The sequence below is a fragment of the Trachypithecus francoisi genome, unplaced genomic scaffold (genome assembly GCF_009764315.1).
Source record: "Trachypithecus francoisi isolate TF-2019V2 unplaced genomic scaffold, Tfra_2.0 Lachesis_group16, whole genome shotgun sequence".
In the NCBI taxonomy this organism is placed as follows: Eukaryota; Metazoa; Chordata; class Mammalia; order Primates; family Cercopithecidae; genus Trachypithecus; species Trachypithecus francoisi.
Window position 1 is genome coordinate 46,163,863 of NW_022681461.1, and position 23,804 is coordinate 46,187,666.

At 42.5% G+C, this 23,804-nt stretch overlaps 1 protein-coding gene across 1 annotated transcript; it reads right to left on the reverse strand.

The window, feature by feature from the left end:
• Positions 1–450: 450 nt before the first annotated feature.
• CUNH9orf92 (chromosome unknown C9orf92 homolog) lies at positions 451–12,403 on the reverse strand. Its single transcript, XM_033238746.1, is given in 3 exon segments — positions 451–523; positions 11,476–11,539; positions 12,032–12,403. Coding segments are annotated over 3 exon segments (234 nt in total). The 5' UTR covers positions 12,129–12,403.
• Positions 12,404–23,804: the final 11,401 nt, after the last annotated feature.

Sequence of the window (23,804 nt, forward strand, 5' to 3'; positions counted from 1 at the left end):
GAATGGATCAGCTTGGGCGAGTTGGGTGAATCACCGGGTATGGAATTCCTGGAGCTCTGTGTCCTCACTTTGCCCCTGGCTTGCCTCCTCCCCTTCCCTGTTAGGCTGGGACCTCTTGCAGAGAGAGGCTGTCAGTCAGACCTATGGGAGGAGGTCTGCTCTTGGTCACACATTTAACACCAGTTTGATAAACAATTTTCATGCATTTAAGTTGGACCCTGCTTATTATTTGGGACTTGGTTGAACACATGCTGTCTAACGATCCCACAGGTACTAGAAATCACTGTACGTGTCTCCTCCACTTCTCCCTCTCTAACCTGGAAAAGGGGGAAAATACCAAGGTAGCGAAGCTATACTCTACATGTTTTCTGCCAAGCTCAGCCCTTTAAAAACATAACAAGATCCTTTGAACATAGCTCTGTTTTATCACAGGATCTTTATTGAAGTTTTTTAATCAACACAAGCAGCTGACAAAATAGGAGACTGTAGATTCGGCTGTACATTATGTATCTTCCTTGTGAGTCTGAAAAAAAATCATCACATTAAAAGAAGAGAAAATAAACAGCCTCGTTTAAAAAACAAACGAATCCCACCAAACCAAGGAAATCCTTTCACACCCGAAGGAAGGCCTGCCGTGTGGCATGCCGACTGCAGCCCCAGAGTTCGGAGCCGCATGGAGATCATTACCATAAAACAAATAACCATCTCATTTTTGTCACCCACTATGAGTGAACTCAAAACCTCAGGCCCACGTCCAGAGATTCCTTCTCCACAGGCCCAGCCAGCTACAAAGGGAAGGAGGGTACCAGCCCCTACGTCCAAATCCTTATCCTTTTCTCGGTCCAGCCACTGTGCCATGGCTCTGGATGGTGATGCATCATTCTGGCTGGCAGAGTCCCCTCCTCACTACTGCCTCCATCTCCTTTACTCGCTTCCTTTCTTCCCAAAGGAAGGGTCTCCACTTAGTGTGTGAGGGAGCACTGGATGAGAGGGAGGAGTGCTTTCCACTTTCTATCCCAATCTCAGTTCCCTTTTTGAAGCCCTTCTGCTGTCTCGCACTCCAAGAAAGGTGTCTCCCAGGCCTACACAGGGATGTTATTTCCACAAGTGGTATATGGAAACTATTGAAGAGATGGATCCTGGGGGCTATAGCCCAACTGGTGGGACTCTTGCTTTTCTGGTCAAAGTGATGTCTCTTTTCACTGAGAAAAGAAGCTAAGTCTATGTCAAAGAGGCCTCAGGGGCCGGTGGTGCCGTGGAGTGTTGTGATGGAGAGCCAGGCTCTTTAGTTGTTTAGATCTGGATTTGAATCTCAGCTCCGCGTCTCACAAAGTATGGGCCTAGCACGTGGTAAGGTTCTCGAAATATGCATTGACAGAAGGAATGCATAGGGAGGAGGAGGATGGGCAGGATGTGGTCCAGATGGGACACCCAAGCAAGGAGAACATACAAAGTGTGAGAAAGACGAGCTGGATATGGTCCCTCAGAAAGGTTTCTGGAAATAACAGATGAATACCTATTGGCACAGAAGCATTGAAAGGTCCGAGCTAGGACTAAGCACACTGGGGATGACAGGATTGGCCTGAGCATCCTTGGGGAGTCTGGAGGGTTGTGTGGTGCCATGGGCACTGTTGGAGAGCCTCAAAGGCCAGGCGGGGCCTGGGAATGAGCATCTGATTCTGGAATAGGACAGTGGCAGGATCTGTCCTTTGGGAATGATTACTTGGCCATAGTGGAATGATGGTAAGTGGGCCAGCCAGAGCCTAGACACAGGCTTTGTCCAGGATGGCCACCTTGTGTTGGGTATCAAGGACCAGAGCTAAGACTCTCAGCATCAGATAAGGAAATGACATGGTCTTGGCAGGTCTTGGGGGGAGATGGCTGCCCAGTCATCCTGATCCTGTGAATACTGTGGTGGCATTCATATCGGAGTTTCCATCTGAGAGTAAGATTTTCCAGGAAGCTTCCCTGGAAGTTCTGTTTCTGTGCATCTTATCAATTTGCAACCACATCCAGGGAACTGGGCCAGTAGGCCAAGACTTCTTCCTGTCATCCTTCCCCTCCCTTGCTTTCCTCAGATACTTGTTCCCTGTGTGCTCTGGCAGATGGTGGAGATACAATGATGAGACACATCAGGTTCCTCATTCCCAGATGTTCTCAGCCCAAAGGAGGTAGACAAACCAATACGCAGGCATGGCCAAAGTGCAGAGGAGGCCAAGAGAACAGGATGACTAACTCAGATGGGAAGCATAGTTCACAGAGACTCATAACTCCCTATTGATCAAGAGCACAGAGGAACTTGGCCTCTCCAAAAAAGTAAGAGAGGTTCCAAACCTTACTCATTGCAGTGGGATGAAAGATTGGGAGAAAATGGAAGAAATACACAGGAGAGTATGATCGGCTCTTATCTGAGTCCATTTGTGCTGCTAGAACAAAATACCTCAGACTAGGTCGTTTTTAAGTAATAGCAATGTGTCTCTTATAGCTCTAGAGGCAGAGAAGTCCAAGATCAAGGTGCCAGCAGGTTTGGTGTCTGGCAAGGCCTTGCCTCTGCTTCAGAGATGGCCCCTTGTGCTGAGTCCTCACATGGCAGAAGGGAGAGCAGAGGTGGGTGGGGTAAACTTGTTTTCTCAAGCCCTTTTTATAAGGGCACTAATTCCATTCATGAGGGCTAATCACCTCCAAAAGGCCCCACCTCTTAATGCTATTGGATTGGGAATTAATTGTCAACATGCATTTTGCAGGAACACAAACATTCAAACTACAGATCTGTCCAGGCATGTGATTTGGTAGAAAACCCAGGCAAGCCCAGCCACAGCAGCTCATTTGAGCACTCGGGCCTGCAAGAGGCCACTTCGGAGTCAACACACAGGTACACGATTCTCAGAAAAACTTTGCAATTATTCTGGCCACCTTTAACTTCTAGATTTCCCTGGGATACAGAGAGTACTTGCCCTTCAGCCTTAGGGAGGACAGAAGTAAATTAGGTCAGAACTGCATTTTGTCCTCATGGGTAAATGGGGGGAATTGTCGCAGAGCTTAGGTAACCAACGGCCAACTCCCCCATTCTGTCTCAGGGCAATTACAGTAAGTGATCTGAAGTGGTGAGAATGGAAATGATTTCTTCTGAGAACCTTGTCAGTACCGCTGTTAAATCATTTGTATTTCATTATGGACCATGAGCGGGCTAGACTACATTCTTTTGCTTCGGGCCCCCGTGCCATTTCCACAACTGGTTATTTCAGGTGACAATTAACAGGAAATGATGCTAACAGCCCCAGGGTGGCCACTTTTCTGGGGGACTCTGTGTATTGAGTTTCAATTACTTAGAGTCTCCCATCTATGTCTCCAAAAGGAAATGAACTGCTTTTATAGTTGTCACAGAAAATCAGTTACTTCTTTTTTTTTTTTTTTTTTTTTATCTTCCCCAGTCTCTGTTTTGTCAGTCAAGTTTCAGGAAGTTAAACTAAGAGTTAAACCCAAAGTTCTCTGGGGTCTCATCTGTAAGAAACTCATCTATTTCTTCTACAATCCAAACACCAAAGACAAAAATGAAAAGCATACGAAGCAGATCATAATGTGGAATAAAATAGTGTTTGTCTTTCTCCCTTCGGTATTTTAATCCCATGTTATGGAGAATGCTCTCAGCAGGGAACCCAGCATTTCCTGCCCTGATGGTCTCCATGTTCTTTCCTTCTTTTCTGAGGACTTCTGCTTCAGGACCACGGAATAGGATGTGTTGGTTTCCAGTGCAGTGTAGCAAAGGGAGGTCCTGCCCAGACAGGCAGGATGTGCAGCATTTTCTGCTGACCGCAGCCGTCGCAGCTGCTGTGGTGTCTTTCTGCTAAGACAGTGAGCAGTGTCTGTTTGAAGTCTGGTCTTTGGGAAGGAGACCCAAGAGAACTTGAGCTGGGCTTGTCTGGATATCAAAGTCCAAATTAAAAATTTATTCTAGTGTTTGAAAAATTCCTGGCCAAAACCTTCATATGGATTTAAAAAATACAAACTCCCTGCTTTCTTCAGTGTCTCCAATTGAGGACGAGAGGATTTATTTCTAAAAAGAAAAAATGAAAGCGAGTCCAAACAGTTCCATAAAAGGACTCAGGTCAGACGGCCTCTTAGCTAAATCTGTAAGAAAAGTAATCTGTTAAACCACCTTGGGCAACTGGGAAGCACTTGTATTAGTTATCATTTGTGAATCTTCGTTTTCCCCCTTTCCTACTGCATGTCGGGTCGCCTGGCTCTTTCTGCTGGATATAAAGGGTGAAGAATGAGAGAGTTCCTATTCCACACCTCATACTCCTACCCCATTAGACAGAAAAGTAGAGGAGAAAGCTCTGTTTAAAAGTCGTGATATTGGGAAGGAAAAAAAGATTGCCAAGCAGATAATGTAATAGTAATTATGAAATTATTGATAAAAAGAACATAAAAATCATTAGGCCAAAACAGAAAAAAATTAAACAAGGAAAGAGTGAACATTTAAGCAATAAAATTAAACCAAGGCCATTAACAAAATATACAGAAGAAGTAGAACTACCTGACATGGGAGATTATTAGTGAAATGTGATTTTGGTGGTGGTGGTTATTACTGTTTTTGTTTGTTTGTTTGTTTGTTTGTTTGAGATGGAGTCTCTCTCTGTCACCCAGGCTGGAGTGCGATGGCACGACCTCGGCCTACTTGCAACCTCTGCCTCCTGAACTCAAGTGATTCTCTTGCCTCAGCCTCCTGAGTAGCTGGGATTATAGGTACCCACCATCACACCCAGCTCATTTTTTTGTATTTTTAGTAGAGACGGGGTTTCACCATGTTGGCCAGGCTGGTTTCAAACTCCTGACCTCAAATGATCCACCCGCTTTGGCCTCCCAAAGTGCTGGGATTACAGGCGTGAGCCACCACGCCCAGCTGTGAGCCAACACACCCAGCCATGAAATGTTGAAACAGAAGTTGAAAAGGAGAAATTCGCTCCAAGGGCAGAACAACTAGATGAAGGATCAGGATGAATATATCACGTTTAGATTGAAAGCAAAGGGCTGAATAAAAGAAAGTGACAGAACCATGTCAACAGACAGAAGCAATGGCAACTATGAAGACAGACAGCCCCAGAACTACAAAGACACAAAACAGCCTGCAAAAATGAATGCTAAGCCTCAAATGAATTCATACAGATCCTCTGGTGAAGGGTTTTTGCTCTTGTGGTTGTTTTGGTAAACTTCATAATTTGAAGTATATCTAAGATACCTAGCATTAGTGTATAGTTTGATTAATTTTTCAGAGTGAACACACCCACGTGACCACCATTTGGACCTGGCCATGGAATAATGCCATTTCTGTAAGGCTACCATCTTGACTCCCACTTTCCAAGAGTGACCCCTCTTTGGACAGCCATCAGTATAGATTGGTTTTGTCTGTCATTGAAGGTCCATAGAGTCATACAAAATTTTTTATTTCTTCTTTCACTCAACATTATAATTTTTATCCATACTGTTGCACATAGTGGTAGTTTGTGCATTCTCAGTGCTATATAGTATTCCATTATATATATGTCATAATGAACGCCTTTCTCCTGTTGATAGACATTTGTGTTGCTTCTAGGCTCTGGCTAGTAGAAATAGCACTGCTATGAATATTCTTGTGTGTGACTTTTGATGCCGTTATACGCAGATCTCTTTGTGTATATATCTAGGAGAATGGTTGTATCAGAGACTATGCATATGTTAGCTTTAGTAGATGCCACAAAAACAATTTTTCAAAGCATAGCATCAGGTTCCATGCCTGCTAATGGCATGTAAGAATTCCTGTCACTTCAGATTCTCACCAGTATTCAGCATTGTCAATTTATCTTAAATTTATATTCTGATAAGGAAGTGGTTAATATTGAATTTGTGATTCTAAGTTTGCATACTTTCATAAGTTTGTTACCAATTTAGACATCTTCTTTTGGAAAAGGACTGTTCAATAATTTTTTGTCCATTTTTAATACATTATATGTCATCTTGTTGTTGTTATATAAGAAATATTTAAATATTCTGGATATATTTTTGGAAATACCTTCTCCCACTCTATGACTGGCCCTTTAATTCTCTTAAATGTATGTCTGTGTTTTCTTTACTTTTCTTTTTTTCATGAGAAGTTGTTAATTTTAATGAGACCAATTTATCAATCTTTAGTTTTATGGTTAACAAATTTTATGCATTGTTTTGATTTATCTACACCAAGCTCATGAAGATATTCTCATATGTTATATTTTAGAAGCTTTATTCTTCAACCTTTTACACTTTAGGCCTATGTTCCATCTGTAAGGGACTTTTGTGTATGGTGTGAGATGGGGGTCAAAGAATTTTTTTTCTTTTGGAAATCCAATTCACCCAGCCATTTATTTTCACACACTACATTGCAGTGGTGCCTGTGTTGTACATCAGGTGATTTCTATACAGCTCTGTTTCTAGACTCTCAACTCTGTTCCATGGATCCATTTGTCTCTATTTACACCAATATCATATTGCCTTAATTACTGTGGCTTTATAAGTTTTGATATCTGGTAGTACAAGTCCTTCAGCTTTCTTCTTTTTCAATTTTGTCTTGACTATTTTCGACACTTTGTATTTCTATGTAAATTTTGGAATTAGCTTACCAATTTTAAGAAGGAAGGGAGAGAGGGAGGGAGGGTGGATGGGAGCGAGGAAGCAAGGGAAAAAGAAGGAGGGAGAGAGAAAGAAAACCTGCTGGAATTTTGACTAGTATTGCATGGAAGCATAGGCCAATTTGCAGAGCATTAACATTTTTACAACTGTGGGTCTCCCAATCCAATTTACATGTTAAATCTCCTCATTTATTTAAGTCTTTAAAAACTATTCTCTGTAATGTTCTGCATTTGCTATGCATTGGTCAAGTGCATATTTTGCTAAATTTATTCCTAACAAGGTGCTTAATTTTTTAAATGCTATTATAAATGGCATCGAATTTAAAGTATTATTTTCTAATATTTGTTGCAAGTATACAAAAACCTAGCTGATTTTTGTATGTTGACTTGATATTCATTAGTTTAGCTAAATTTGCTGACTCATCCTAATAATTCACCTGTAGCTTCTATGCATATAATCATGTCCACAGATAATATCAGGTTTGTGTCTTTTCTAATCCTTAAAATTTGAAATTTCTTTTTCTTATCTAAACTACCCTGGCTAGAACCTCCAGTACACTGTTAGACAGAAGTGGTAAGAGTGAACATCCTTGTCTTGTTCCTGGTCTCCAGTAGGAGTGTTCCTATTTCATTATTAAGTATAGGCTTTTATAGATGAAAGGGTTCCCTTCTAGTCCTAATTTGATGCCAGTTATATTTTCAGTGATAAACAAATTTTGAGTTTTACCAAATGCTTTTTATTCATCTTTTGAGGTATTCATATGGTTTTTCTTCTTTATTCTGTTTCTGTGGTGAATTATATTGATTTTTAAGTGTTAAACCAACCTTGCATTTTTAAAAGAAACTATTTTGTCATGCTGATACTTTAAAAATATCTCTAGATTTGGTTTGCCACTATTTTGCTCAACACTTTTCTATCTATATTACAATGAAGGATTGGCCTATAATTTTCTTCTGCTGGAATGTCCTTGACAAGTTTCAGTATCAAAGTAATGCTGGCCTCATAAAATGAGTAGCAAAGTATTTCTTCCTTTTTCCAATCCCTGGAAGAATCTGTGTAACACTCATATTTTTTCTCACATGTTTGAAATAACTCCTCACTCAAATGTCTAGGCCTCATTTCTTTGTAGGAATTTTAAATTATATATTCAGTTTCTCTAGCAAATATGTGAATATTCAAATTATCCATTTTTTTCTTCTATCAATTTTTGCATTTTTCTAGGAATTTGTCCATTTCACCTGCATGTTCAGAGACATTGACATAAAATTCTTCATAATATCATCTTAATATTTTGTTTAATGTCTGTAGGGTGTGTGTTAGTAGTTTATGCTTTTGTTTTATCAGGCTTTCCCTGAAAATATGGACAAATACATAGAAATTCATGATTCAATAAAAAGTTAAGAGAATGCCAACTGAAAGATATATAGTGTGTTGGTAGTTAAAAGCAAGAGAAATTATAATTGATTGGGAAGCTCACAGGGACTTAAAGTGGGAAATAATTAAGATAAACCTTGAAGGAAAGGTAGAATGTTGACAGTATTAATAGAAAAGACGTTGTTGGCATAAGAGAAATTTGGATAATGTGTAGCAGAAACTTGGGAAAAGATGGGACGGTCTGGACAATCGAGATTTGAGTCATAGACAATGAGAAGACACTGAATTAATATTTTCAGCATTTTCATATGTTGACTATTTGGAAAATATGAGGAATGATGTTGAGGAAAGACACCAAGTTGTCCAGCCTAGTGACTGGGAGAAGAAAAAGAAGGCAAGAGGAAGAGCATTTCAGGGTTAGAAATGTAGACTTCGTAGGTCCTCGTCAAAAGCTGCAGGCCGGAGCCAAGACAGTGGAGGAGCTGTCAAGACAAGGAACAGCACAAGGATGTGATCAAGCTGTGTCCAGAACCATGGGCTTTCTCTTTTTACAGCATAAGAGGAGGAAGGAGTCAGTGAGCACAGACCAGAGAATGGAGCCTGGAGCCTGGGGAAAAACATGTCTAAATTGAACTTGGTTTATTCAGTTCCATTTGAAATGAAGCCTTGTGTAAAAGAAAGCCATACTCGATATTTTTTCAAGCAAATCTTCACCACCTGACCCACTCTGTCTGTCATTCACAATTATTTATTGGTTGCCTCCCTATTCCAGGCACAACGCTAGGTATTCATTATATAGTAGTGAGTAAAATAGACATGACCCCTCTCCTATTGAGCTCATATCTAATGAGGAGCTAAACATCAAATAAATGTAAAGAAATGATTAAAAACCACGATGAGTGCTTGGGGAGAAGGAAGAGGGAATTATGAGAGAGAATAAAAGAAGGAGGCCGATTTAGATTGCAGCGGGGATTGGGGAACGCCTGACCATGGATTACACGTAGAAGCATGAAAGAGTTCTGACAGCATTGAAATAACAAGATGGGCTGTTCGAGTGCCTCCTTCAGGGGCCAAGTAAATTCTGGGGTTCTAGAACTTGCCGGGCATCATGACCCCACAACTTCATCTAATTCCCAAACCTCCCTCCCCATCACATGCCTGTCTTCAGGAGACAGAGAAATCAGTCAGAAAGCAGAAACCACCACAAATCAAAGGAGAAAATGTGTAGCTCAAGACAAAATCTCTTCCAAAGAACACAAGGAAGATGAATCTACCATTGTTGAGTTATAACACTGGGAGATTATGAAGGCTGATATGATTAATTGTAATTATCATTTATAATGTATACTCATAATGATATTGCTTCTAGAACATCTTCATTATCTTTCACTTTTGAAATGCTTGGGCTTCCCAACAGATTTCAGAAGGGGCTTTTATTGGGCCCAGATCATCAATCCAAACCTTTTAAGGTAAGGGTGTTGCTACCTCAGAAGCCAAAGAGACATTTCCTATCCTGGAAAGCACTAAGTAGTCATTAGCTTCTTCAATCTGTTTACCAGCCCGCCTGTCACTGGGGTTCGACAGGCCTCAAAATTAACACTCTGCTCTATTTGTCCATCACAGGGCTGTCCCACAGATCGCGGTTCTCAAGTGGCCTCAGGCAAGCCTTATTTCGTGCCAGAGGTGAGTTCCTGGGGAAAAACATGTCTAAATTGAATTTGGTTTATTCAGTTCCATTTGAAATGAAGCCTTGTTTAAAAGAAAGCCATACTCGATATTTTTTCAAGCAAATCTTCACCACCTGACCTAATTGGTCTCAGAGACCCTAACTTGGAGAGTTTTCATGCCCTTCATTTATCACTGTGGCAATGTCAAAAATCAGGATGGTTTCTTTCAACCACCTATGCTGCCTTTGTAAGAGCAAGGATGCTGCAAGCAACACTACTCTCCCCAAGCGTCATCGAGGCCCCTCTCTCCATAATCTCTGGCCACCCTCTATCTATCTATCTGTATCAGTTTCCTCTGACTACACTGTAGGGCTCCCGAGGCCTCCTCAGTCTTGTCTCACTTGGACACCTGCTCAGTGGGAACCCATGTCCTTGACCATCTCGGCTGGCCCATGCACCTTGGTCTGTTTATAGTCAGACCCTTTGGAATCCACAGGGACAACTCACCAGTGACCAGGGGCAGAGCAGCTGTATCAACTCAGCTTGGGGAAGCTCGAGTATCCAGTGATCTTGGCTGTGTGGAGTTTGAAATTAAGCCCAATGTATTACTCACAGCAAAACCCAGGGGCCAGCCAAATTAAATAGAGCACTCCCCGAAACATTCACGGACTGATTAGAGAAGGAAGCTCTGATTTGAAGAGAGGCTATTTTGTGTCTCCTTTTATTTTTTTAAACAACACACTTTCCATTAGTGAGATGGGAAAAGTAGAAACCTCAAAGAATGATATTTATTAATTTAAAAAGTTCAGGTCTGTGACCATATGCCATGTCCCTTTAACTTCATAATAATGGCCACACTTTTATTGAGGTCTTCCTTTGTCCAGAAACTGTGGTAAGCACCTTGTAAGCATCTTCTCATTTAATCTTTATGAAAACTCTGTGATGTAGATACCATTCTTACTCCCCTCTGCAGATGGGCAAGCTGAGGTCCAGAGAGAGGAAGCACACACTAGTTTTAAGTGGTAGAGCTAAAATTTGAACCCTGGCAGTCTGCCTTCCTATTCTTGCCCACTCTTAAACAAATGCAAGTACCCAGGAGCTTTCATGAAGAGAACCCCTCAAGAGAAAGCTGTGACATTACCCCATGGGTTCATAAGTGGGCGAAAGTTTTGAAAGATCTCTGAAGGCCAGGAATTCAATAAGGCGGAACACACCCCACTGAACCAAGCAGGGCTTGAGTTTGCAGATTATTTTCCAACCAGAAGGAGTTCACTGACTTGGAGGAAGAAAGGAGATCATTTAATGGACTTACAGAAAATATTTTTGTTTTCGCTTTCTTTTCTCTCGCAGAACACTTCAAATCTTCCAGGCCATGGTTCATTCCCTCTGTTGGCCTTTCTACCTGGGATTGTTATGAGAGGCCTGAAGCTAAGTCCCCGTGTCCCCCACTGGCCAGGCCTGCCCTCGCGTTTGGTCAGGGCACCCACACTGCCTTTGCAGCTGCATATCCACATAGACATGTTTATTGGAGCGCTGAGAATCTCACTTCTCAAAAAGCCCCGGGAATTAGATTGTTTTCCACACTGAAAGTTTTCGTTTGAAAAATAACCCTCTTTGTTTAACTAATGAAAAGGAGGGGCTGCTGCTCGCTTCTCAGGCTGGGTAAGAATTCCATGGGCAGTAATTCTGTTTCTCAGTGGAAAATGTTTCGGTTTCTTAATGTTGTTTTGCAGACTGGTCCCTGCCCGGCCCTTGCTCCCAGGACCACACATACACACATGTGCACATTCACCCATGCACAGTGCAGCATTTTCCACCCTTCCCTGTTGGGGATGGTTGCATCCTCTTTCCAACACCTGCAGAACAAAAACTAGGTGGGTCAGTGGCTGTCACCCAGCCAGAGGCATCCCTGCATGTACGGGAACAGAACGCTTTCCCTGGCCACACTTTCAACCCCAGAGGCTGGGTGGGCCACAGAGGAAGGAAATTGGACTCCAAACTTCTCTTGTTTCTGTGCATCTCCATGTCAAGCAATTCTCTCACACCATGGAGGGGGTGTTCTGTAACATTCCCTCCTCATTAGGTTCGTATGAAATGGCGATAAACACAGTGCTGTCGTCATTGGACTTACAGTGTGGCCAGCATGGTGCTGAGTAGTCTGGACTGCACAAAACAAATCAAAACATGGCCCCAGGAGACAACTTAGTGGTGGTAGAAAAAGCATGGATGCTTGGGTTTAGACAGACCTGCACTGTCACTTAAACAGCTCAGCCCACGTGCAAGCAACTGCTGAACTACTCCGAGCCTTTGCATCCACAGCTATGGACAAGAGAAGTTACGTAACTCACAGGCAGGTGCCGTGCCCTGGGTGGTGTTTCTCACCTAGTAGATGTTCAAGGAACATCTCTCTTCCTCCCTCTCCTTTGTTCTCTGAAAACTAGCCATCTCCCCCCCTCTAGCGGGGGGCCAAGCCCCATTCCTGCAAAACAAGTTACAAACAATTGAGTGCAGCCACAGCAGAGCTGAGTCCAGAGCAGGGTGTCCTCACCAAGGTCCACTGCAGAGTTAATGTGTACTGTCAAGGGAGTGCTGTGTGCTGTAGGGCTGGGGGATCCAACACCAGTGGGAACTGTTAGGTCTGTTATCCAGAAATTTGAAGTACTCCTTCTCTCTACAGTCTTTTTGTGAGACAGATATATCTGCCCTGAGTATGTGGCTTAAACACAGTTCTGCTTAAAGCAGGCAAAAGGACTGGGCAAAATAACCGCCATGTGAAAATAGACATTTAGGAGAGCCGCATGCATTAAATGTAAAGAGAAGATTAGCTGTTAGCATGGAGCAAATGAATAGCTTTAAAAGTAGACAGGGATAGTATGAAACAAGTCTGTCAGTCAGACTGCTTTTAGTTTTAAGCGAGGAAAACCTTCTTCTATATTACCTTGAGCAAATAAATAAATGAGGAATTTATTGGTTCATATAACCAAGACATTCTGGGTTAGAGCTTCAGCTGGGGCTGAACACACAAAGTCATATGATGCTGGTAGGGCTAGCTGCTTTGCTGACTCTCTTTCTCTCTCCATATTTTCATTTTGTCTAATAGCCTAATTCTCTCCTCTTTTGAATTAGCATCCTCTTCTCGACTTAGTAACTCCAACAGAGAAATTCTGTCTCTTGGCATAGGTACATCAAAACCAGGGAGGATTCTAATGGGTCTAACCCTGAACATATTACTGGCTAGAGGATAAGGCACTATACTTTCTCTGCTACAGAAAGTGCAGATCTAGACAGATCTGTTTAAGTGACACCCTCTCTAAGTGACAGTGCAGATCGAAGTCTCCACTCAACCCAATATTTTAGTGTCTACTCCGTTCTAGCTATGATCCAGCCACTGGGAACACAGCAGCGGACAGGGTAGACGATGCCCGGCTACCAGGCAGCTTATGGTCTTGTGAAACGCCAACACTTTAGTTGAATCCTGTTACTTCCTACTACTCTGCATCAAGAACCCAACAGAAGTACAGAGTCCTCTCAGTTCACAAAAAAAGCCAATTTCTTTATAAAATTAACAAAGTCACCAAATACAGTTCTATAAACTGCAAGTTTCCACATGTAAAACAAGCATACATATTGTCTCACATTCCAGCCAGCAGGGCAGCCTCAGTGTGGAACCTGCCTGTTGAATGGCACCTCCAGAAGGTATGCAGCAGGCAGTACTGCCAACCAGAAACAGCTGGGGCTTTCAGAAGACATCACTGCTTTGGAAATTCTTGCAGAAAACTTTCACATTCATCTCACACACAAGGAATGCAAACTACTTTCATCACATATATATGTATATTCCTGTGTGTGTGTGTGTGTGTGTGTGTGTGTATGTTCTCTGATCAAAAGAAAGTGGGATAATCTGTAATACTCTGTAATCAATGATATGAAATGGCATTACAACCTCAGTACACTATAATGAGCATTGTGGATTTAGGTTAGGGTAGAAAAGGTGGCCTCCCAAAATTGCTGTATTTGGAGGGACCAGTAGACTTGTGTTTTTTGATGACTTGGATGTGTGATGGTATGGGAGGGCAGTCTTATCAAATATAATTTACTCAGTATTTATTGAGTGCCTACTATGTACCAATCTTCTGGTTATATAAAAACAAATAATACAGCATTTCTGCTTCATGGATAGAGTGGCTAAGTTGGTGACCTGCACATAAACCAAGCACACTACAAGCGGGTAAGTGTTCTAAGCGTATGTGCACAGCACGTTACACTATGACATGTCTAAGGCATGCAGTAATCTCTTAGTGCCTATGGTGGGGATTAATGGTTTTCTCCTCATCTCTGAATGGCTGGCTGGAATCCCCAGCATGGAGCCTTGGCTGGAAACTAGAGGATTCTGGACAAAGACGAGGACAGGCTCTAATGTCAGACCTTGGAACCATCTGAGGCCACTGACTGTTAAGCACGCTTAACCTCTGTGGACCCAAGGTGGTGTGTGACAAGCATCCCCAGGGCTTTGCTGGGCAATGATTACTTTTTATTATGTTTCTTACTGTCAGGTGCTCTGAAATCCACATGGACTGCTCTTATGATTTCAGGTTCTCCCAAAAGAGAAACTCAAGAATCAGTGATGAGCACAGCGGGGAGTGAGCCGGCTGCCTATCTCAAAAGGGCACATCACCATAATCACAGATATACCGTGAGCATATGCAGAAAGAATGCACCGAGGGAGTGTGTGTCAGGAGCAGCCAAGAGGATACATACACCAGGTGCCCCTCCCAGCATCCCTCTCCCCGACCAAAGCGGTGCCTTTAAAATATGTGATAGGTGCCCACATCATCTCTCTGGCCCTGCAGAACAGCCCTCCCCCAACAGCCACCTTTGCTGCTCTTCCTCTAAATCCACCCTGGGTCTCCCCTGGGCTGGCTGTTGCCTTCATATTTCATGCGGAATGTGCAGCTTCCCTGGAGCCAGAGGCATGCCCTGCATTCTGATGCATTGGCTGGCTCTGACACCAGCCAGCTCCAGAGCATGCCTAATGAGGAGGCTGACACCGAGGCAGAAGAGCCAGGCCAGGCTGCGGACGGCCTGCTGCAAACATGGAGTGGGGTGACAGGAAGGCACCAAGGGTGAACCTGGGGGAAAGATGGCGGTTGCCTTTTTAAGACACTACTCTAGCATCAGATACCACAAACATGGGCCAATTTAAACCACACCAGGAATGAATCACAGCCTCGAATAAAGAGCAATTTGGATCAAGGAACATCCGTGGGGAAAGCATAAAATTAAAAGAGGAAGGAGAAGCAGCAAAGACTAAGAGAAGGCAGAAGCTTTGAAATCACTCATATTTCAGTAGGCAGAGGGGTTGCCCATTTTAGTTTTTCTTCCAGTGTAGAGCTCCTTCAAGTTTCCTTAGAGACCACTTCATTATCTAAAAGATCCTGCTGAACAGAAGTTTTTCCTTTCCTTAAAGCCTCATCTACCTTAATTTCACGCATTATTCTTCGTTTTGACTGGCTCTATCAGGATAAATTGACCCTTGTTTCCACAGTATTTCTGGCGTTTATCCTTGGGGTAGAGCCAGTACCTACAGTCACCATCCCAAAGCTTCGAGGATGCAGTGGTAACAGGCTCATCAGCCGTCTACCTAACACTTTGCCCAAGCCTGGTCCCATTTCATCATTCCAGCAACTGGATGAGTTAGGTGCAGATGAGAAAACCAAGAATGACACAAGTTTATCCAAGGCCGTACATCAGACCAAAGGTCTCAAACATGGGCCCGCCTTCAGTACTTTCAAATGAGTTGGATACCCACTGAAAAACAAAAATCAAAATCTACCATTCCACTTGGTTCTATGTGGAATGATGTGGCAAATCATGATTTCTAATCATTTAATGTAGATAAAATGTTAGCAAATGAAACTTCACATTGACATAGGAAAGACTGTTATTTACATCATGGACTCTAACAAAGAAATTTCCTTTAAAGCTTTGATTTTGTCATTTGTGTTTCTCTCTTTCTCTTTCTGTGTGTGTGTGTGTGTGTGTGTGTGTGTAATAAGCCTTTGGTTTTGACTCTGAAGACGTTAATTTCACAATGAAATTCATAGTCCTTTATGAAATACTTAATGAAATTTGTAGTTCTTTATTGAATGCTTACGACATGTCTCACAGTTTTCATTGTCTCATGTCATCCTCCTGACACTGTGAACCAGGTGATATTGTCCCACTTTGCAGATGAGGAAACTTGTTCAGACAGGTTACACAGATGGACCAAGACCACAAAGCTCTTAAGTGACAGGACATGAACCTGCCCGGATTAAAGCTACAGATACTGCTTATAGTTAAACCACCCTGTTTTGCAGCCATGTGGTATCAAATGTATTTAATATCATTCAGTGCCCTGTGTTTCCCAGCATCATTGTTCTTCTTGCACTTCCTGCCCACTGGGTTCTTGAAATATTTTCCCTGTTAATTCTTACCCTTTTCCAGAGGAATTGAGTATCAGGATATCAAAGAGATATCCGCATTCCAGTGTCCACTACAGCATTATTCACAACAGCCAAGACATGGAAGCAACCTGAATGTTCATCAACAAATGAATAAAGAAAATGGGGTATATACATATAATGAAATACTACTCAGCCTTAAAAAGAAGGAAATCCTACCTTTTTTTTTTTTTTTTTTTTTTTTGAGATGGAGTCTTGCTCTGTCACCCAGGCTGGAGTGCAATGACGTGATCTTGGCTCACCCCTCCACCTCCTGGGTTCAAGCGATTCTCCTGTCTCAGCCTCCTGAGTAGCTGGGACTACAGATGCCCACCTCACCTGGCTAATTTTTGTATTTTTAGTAGAGACAAGGTTTCACCATGTTGGCTAGGATGGTCTCAAACTCCTGACCTCATGATCTGCCTGCTGTGGCCTCCCAAAGTGCTGAGATTACAGGCATGAGCCACTGCACCCGGCCCCTGCCCTTTTTGATAGCATGGATGAACCTGGAGTCTGCTGTGCTAAGTCAAAAAAAGCCCAACACCGAAGGACAAATACTACATGGTCTCACTTATGTTAGGAATCTAAAATGGTCAAACTCAAGCAGAAAGTAGAATGGTGGTTGCCAGGATAAGAGAGAGGGAAAAATGAGGAGAAGTTGGACAAAGGGCATGAAGTTATGTGATACACATAAGTCCTGGAGAGCTACTACACAGTGTAGTCCCTAGAGTTAAAAGTATTGTGGCCGGGCGCGGTGGCTCAAGCCTGTAATCCCAGCACTTTGGGAGGCCGAGACGGACGGATCACAAGGTCAGGAGATCAAGACCATCCTGGCTAACCCAGTGAAACCCCGTCTCTACTAGAAAATACAAAAAACTAGCCGGGCGAGGTGGCGGGCGCCTGTAGTCCCAGCTACTCGGGAGGCTGAGGCAGGAGAATGGCGTAAACCCGGGAGGCGGAGCCTGCAGTGAGCTGAGATCCTGCCCCTGCACTCCAGCCTGGGCGACAGAGCGAGACTCCGTCTCAAAAAAAAAAAAAAAAAAAAAAAAAAAAAAAAAGTATTGTGCTGTATACCTAAAATTTTGCTAAGAGAGTAGATCTTAGGGTAAGTGTAAAAGAAAACTTGCACTTTTTGGTCGGGTGCAGTGGCTCACGCCTGTAATCCCAACACTTTGGGAGGCCGAGGTGGACAGATTACCCAAGGTCAGGAGTTTGAGACCAGCCTAGCCAATGTGGTGAAACCCCATCTCTACTAAAAATACAAAAATTAGCCAGGCGTGGTGGTGCACGCCTATAATCCCAGTTTACTCGGGAGGCTGAGGCAGGACAATTGCTTAAGCCCAGGAGGCAGAGATTGTGCCATTGCACTCCAGCCTGACCAACAGAGCGAAAACTCTATCTCAAAAAACAAAACAAAAATTTGCACTTTTTCTTGTGTAGAATTACATTTTACTGGTTCTTTTTTAATGCTTGTTTAGATTCTGTCCTTTCTAAAAACAGAACAATTCCTAATTTAAAATCTTCAGGTAATTTTTTGTTTCCAAATACTTTTGGAGTTAGAAGCATAGAATTTTACAATTGAAGGAAATCTTGGAGATTATCCATCCCCGGCTTGCGGGAATTTTCCCTATAATAGCTCCAGAAACTGGTCATCTCATCATCTCCACTTACACATCCTCAATACTACAAAGCACACTACACCAAAAGACAGCTCAGTCCACACTCAGACCATCTGAACTGTTAGAATGCTCTTCCTTTGTGCTTTCTTCAACATATAAATTTGGGGATATGGGGGGGGGGATTCAAACCCTAACAGTCTCTTGTCTGCAAATCAATGCTTTAGACACATGAAGAAGTCAGTTGTGTGATCCCTGAAGCTTCTCTTTTTCTGGTTTAACAACCTCCAACTTTTCGCCAGACTCCTCTGTCCTGGGAGTCTCTTCTGAACGCACTCTTCTCTTTGTCAATGCCTGAAAGGGTGGCACCCTGCCAGCTGGGCTCAGAGGACCCTACCTTCCCCATGTCAGCTCCGGTCGAGTTCACACTCTCAGCTGCCTATGTGTGCAGAGCTAGATGTATATTGATCACAGACTCTGCTAATTCTCTCAGGTCCTAATCACACGGATGATTCTTAAACCTGGACTCCTACATCCAGTACTATGCTATTTGATTCTCCTTCTAGAACATCAACAAAACAACCCTGGCCAAAGAGAGATCCTTTTAGTACTTTTGCTGAAAGCCTCTTTTCTGCGTTTGGGGCTGTGCCATGTATTTGAGGGTCTTTCCATTTCTCACTGCTGCAAACCCTATTCTAGTCTTCACATCAAATCCAACAAAGAAAGGAAGATATGTGAAGCAGTTTAAAGCCACCATATTTGTTAATTCTGAAACTCCTGAAACTGAAGTATGCAAAGAGCTGGAGTTTGTTTGGCAAACTCAGTTTTCCAGAAACATGCCATGTTAATTTCTCATTGTCCTGTTGTCTTGTAGATACTGAAGGCTTTTTCTCTTAAGATTTGTTCCCTTTTCTTGCAAAACATTGAACTTCCCAGTTCTATGTTTTCCCTGGATTATTTCCAGGGAAATAATGCTTCCCTATTCTGGAAATCAGTCCCACATGTCTTCTTTTAATACTTCTGATAAATCCCCCCTTTCAGTCCTTTAACAAGTTCACTTCTTAAGCAATTATTTTGATCAGTTTCTAATTTGGGGGCAGGGAAGGGCAATTCCTTCAAATCTACTGATCCGTATTCTCCAAGAGCACCCTTTCTCTTTAGGCTTCCTTTCTAGATATCAAAGAACTAAGGTGGGGCCATAAAGAAATCAGGAAGTGGAAAGAGGGTAAAACAAGTAGCAGGCTTACAAGAAAAAAACAGTCAAATCGGTTTTTCAAAATTCTTTTTGTGGAATAGGAGATAGGAGAACTATAGTCCCGAGTGGAAAGTCTCGTGGAACAGGAAGGAGAAAGGTAGGGTGGAGGTAGGATTATAGAGGGACCTGAATTGCCATGGCATGTGAAAAAGACAACTCTACCAACCCAAGCAACATCCAGGTCATGAATTCAGGTCTGAATTCTTCCAGGACAAGTTCTGGAATTTCTAGAAAGCAGGGATGTCCTAATATATTTTACACTGGGAGCATGTCATTGTTTAACACCCTCACCTATATCACATTAATTTTTAGGAATCAGCATGTAGCATTTGATTATAAAATTTTTGTTATTTAGTTTTAAAACAATTAGCAATTTTAAAAGGAGAAATATCAACCTTAAAGATACTAGTCAAAGTCAGCAAAATATTTCATGCATGTACTAAAATTTATATTAAACAAAAACATTACATCTCACAGTTTGCCCTATTTCACTGTCTTGAATTTCAAACACAAAAACTCCAAGAGGTCACATAAAATGACAACATTGATATAACCTAAGTTTTGTTTTTTCATCCTTACAATCACATACCATCACTTAAAAAAAAAAAAAATCTGTTGTTAAGGCTGGCAAGATGGCCCAATAGGAATAGCTCTGGTCTACAGCTCCCAGAGAGATCAACACAGAAGGCGGGTGATTTCTGCATTTCCAGCTGAGGTACCCGGTTCATCTCACTGGGATTGGTTGGACAGTGGGTGCAGCCCATGGAGGGCAAGCCAAACCAGGCTGGGGCGTTGCCTCACCCAGGAAGTGCAAGGGGTCGGGGAATTTTCTCCCCTACCCAAGGGAAGCCATGAGGAATTGAGTCCAAGGAACTCCGGCACAGATAACTGCGCTTCGCAACTGTCTTCGCAACCCGCAAACCAGGAGATTCCCTTCGGTGCCTACCCTACAAGGGCCGTTGGTTTCAAGTACAAAATGGGACGGCCATTTGGACACCAAATGGCTTCAGGAGTTCTTTTTTTCCATACCCCAGTGGTGCCTGGAACACCAGCAAGACAGAACCATTCACTCCACTGGAAAGGGGTGCTGAAGCCAGGGAGCGAAGTGGCCTGGCTCTGCAGGTCCCACCCCCATGGAGCCCAGCCAACTAAGATCTACTGACCTGAAATTCTCGCTGCCAGCACAGCAGCAGTCTGAGATCCACCTGGGATGCTCGAGTTTGGTGGGGGGAGGGGGGCGTCTGCCATTGCTGAAGCTTGAGTAGGCAGTTTCACCCTCATGGTGTAAACAAAGCCCACTGGGAAGTTCGAACTGGGTGGAGCCCACTGCAGCTCAGCAGGGCTGCTGTGGCCGGACTGACAGATTTCTCTGGGCAGGGCATCTCTGAAAAAAAGGCGACAGCCCTAGTCAGGGACATATAGATAAAACCCCCATCTCCCTGGGATAGAGCACCTGGGAGAAGGGGCGGTTGTAGGTGCAGCTTCAGCAGACTTAAAACGTCCCTGCCTGACAGCTCTGAAGAGAGCAGCGGATCTCCCAGCACAGTATTTGAGCTCTGCTAAGGATTAGTCTGCCTCTTCAAGTGGGTCCCTGACCCCGTGTATCCTGACTGGGAGACACCCCCTAGTAAGGGACAATAGACACCTCATATAGGAGAGCTCTGGCTGGCATCTGGCAGGTGCCCCTCTGGGATGAAGCTTCCAGAGGAAAGATGAGACAGTCATCTTTGCTGTTCTGCAGCCTCTGCTCGTGATACCCAGTCAAACAGGGTCAGGAGTGGACCTCCAGCAAACTCCAGCAGACTGGCAGCAGAGAGCCCTGTCAGAAGGAAAGCTAACAGAAAGAAATAGCACGCCCACTCGAAGACCCAACCCAAAGGTCACCAACATCAAAGACCAAAGGCAGATAAATCCACAAAGATGAGGAGAAACCACCACAAAAAGGCTGAAAATTCCAAAAACCAGAATGCCTCTTCTACTCCAAAGGATCACAACTCCTCACCAGTGAGGGAACAAAACTGGATGGAGAATGAGTTTGATGAAGTGACAGAAGTAGGCTTCAGAAGGTGGGTAATAACAAGCTCCTCCAAGCTAAAGGAGCATGTTCTAACCCAATGCAAGGAAGCTAAGAACGTTGATAAAAGGTGAGAGGAATTGCTAACTAGAATAACCAGTTTAGAGAAGCACATAAATAACCTGATGGAGCTGAAAAACACAGCACAAGAACCTCATGAAGCATACACAAGTATTAGTAGCCAAACTGATCAACCAGAAAAAAAGGATATCAGAGATTGAAGATCAACTTAATGAAATAAAGAGAGAAGACAAGATTAGAGAAAGAATTAAAAAGAATGAAAAAGCCTCTAAGAAATATGGGACTATGTGAAAAGACCAAATTTACGTTTGATTGGTCTGCCTGAAAGTGATGAGGTAAATGGAACCAAGTTGGAAAACACTCTTCAGGATATTATTCAGGAGAACTTCCCCAACCCAACAAGACAGGCCAACATTCAAATTCAGGAAATACAGGGAATGCCACAAAGATACTCCTCGAGAAGAGGATACATAATCATCAGATTCACCAAGGTTGAAATGAAGGAAAAAATGTTAAGGGAAGCCAGAGAGAAAGGTCAGGTTACCCACAAAGGGAAGCCCATCAGACTAACAGTGGATCTCTTGGCAAATACCCTACAAGCCAGAACAGAGTGGGGGTCAATATTCAACATTCTTAAGGAAAAGGATTTTCAACCCAGAATTTCATATCCAGCCAAACTAAGCTTCATAAGCAATAAAGAAATAAAATCCTTTACAAACAAGCAAATGCTGAGAGATTTTGTCACCACCAGTCCTGCCTTACAAGAGCTCCTGAAGGAAGCACTAAACATGAAAAGGAATAACCAGTACCAGTCACTGCAAAAACATACCAAATTGTAAAGAACATCAAGACTATGAAGAAACTGCATCAACTAACAGGCAAAACAACCAGCTAGCATCATAATGACAGGATCAAATTCACACATAACAATATTAACCTTAAATGTAAACGGGCTAAATACCCCAATTAAAAGATCCAGACTGGCAAATTGAATAGAGTCAAGACCCATCAGTGTGCTGTATTCAGGAGACTCATCTCATGTGGGAAGACACACAAAGACTCAAAATAAAGGGATGGAGGAATATTTACCATGAAAATGGAAAGCAAAAAAAAAAAAAAAAAAAAAAAAAAGCAGTAGTTGCAATCCTAATCTCTGATAAAACAGGCTTTAAACCAACAAAGATCAAAAGAGACAAAGAAGTACATAACATAATGGTAAAGGGATCAATGCAGCAAGAAGAGCTAACTATCCTAAATACATATGCACCCAATACAGGAGCACCCAGATTCATAAAGCGAGTTCTTAGAGACCTACAAAAAGACTTAGACTGCCACACAATAATAGTGGGAGACTTTAACACCCCACTGTCAATATTAGACAGATCAACGAGATAGAAAATTAACAAGGATATTCACGACTTGAACTCAGCTCTGGACCAAGCAGACCTAACTGACATCTATAGTACTCTCCATCCCAAATCAACAGAACACACATTCTTTTCAGCACCTCATCACACTTATTCTCAAATTGACCACATAATTGGAAGTAAAACACTTCTCAGCAAATACAAGAGAACACAAATCATAACAAAGTTTCTCAGACCACAGTGCAATCAAATTAGAGCTCAGGATTAAGAAACTCACTCAAAACTGCACAACTACATGGGAACTGAACAACCTGCTCCTGAATGACTACTGGGTAAATAACAAAATGAAGGCAGAAATAAAGATGTTTTTTGAAACCAGTGAGAATGAAGAAGACACAACATACCAGAATCTCTGGGACACATTTAAAGCAGTGTTTAGAGGGAAATTTATAGCACTAAATACCCACGAGAGAAAGCAGGAAAGACCTAAATTGACACCCTAACATCAAAATTAAAAGAACTAGAGAAGCAACAGCAAACAAATTCAAAATCTAGCAGAAGACAAGAAATAACTAAGATCAGAGCAGAACTAAAGGACACAGATACACAAGAAACCCTTCAGAAAATCAGTGAATCCAGAAGCTGCTTTTTTGAAAAGATCAACAAAATAGACCGCTAGCCAGACTAATAAGAAAAGAGAGAAGAATCAAATAGACACAATAAAAAATGATATAGGGAATATCACCAAAGATCCCACAGAAATACAAATTACCATCAGAGAATACTATAAACACCTCTATCCAAATAAACTAGAAAATATAGAAGAAATGGATACATTCCTGGACACATACACGCTCTCAAGTCTAAACCAGGAAGAAGCCAAATCCCTGAATAAACCAATAACAAGTTCTGAAATTGAGGCAGTAATTAATAGCCTACCAACCAAAAAAAGCCCAGGACCAGACGGATTCACAGCCAAATTCTACCAGAGGTACAAAGAGGAGCTGGTGTCATTCCTTCTGAAAGTAGTCCAAACAACAGAAAAAGAGGGACTCTTCTCTAACTCATTTTACAAGGCCAGCATCATCCTGATACCAAATCCTGGCAGAGACATAGCAAAAAAAGAAAATTTCAGGCCAATATCCCTGATGAACATTGATGTGAATATCCTCAATAAAATACTGGTAAACAGAATCAAGAAGCACAGCAAAAAGCTTATCCACCACAATCAAGTCGACTTCATTCCTGGGATGCAAGGTTGATTCAACATACGCAAATCAATAAACATAATCCATCATATAAACGG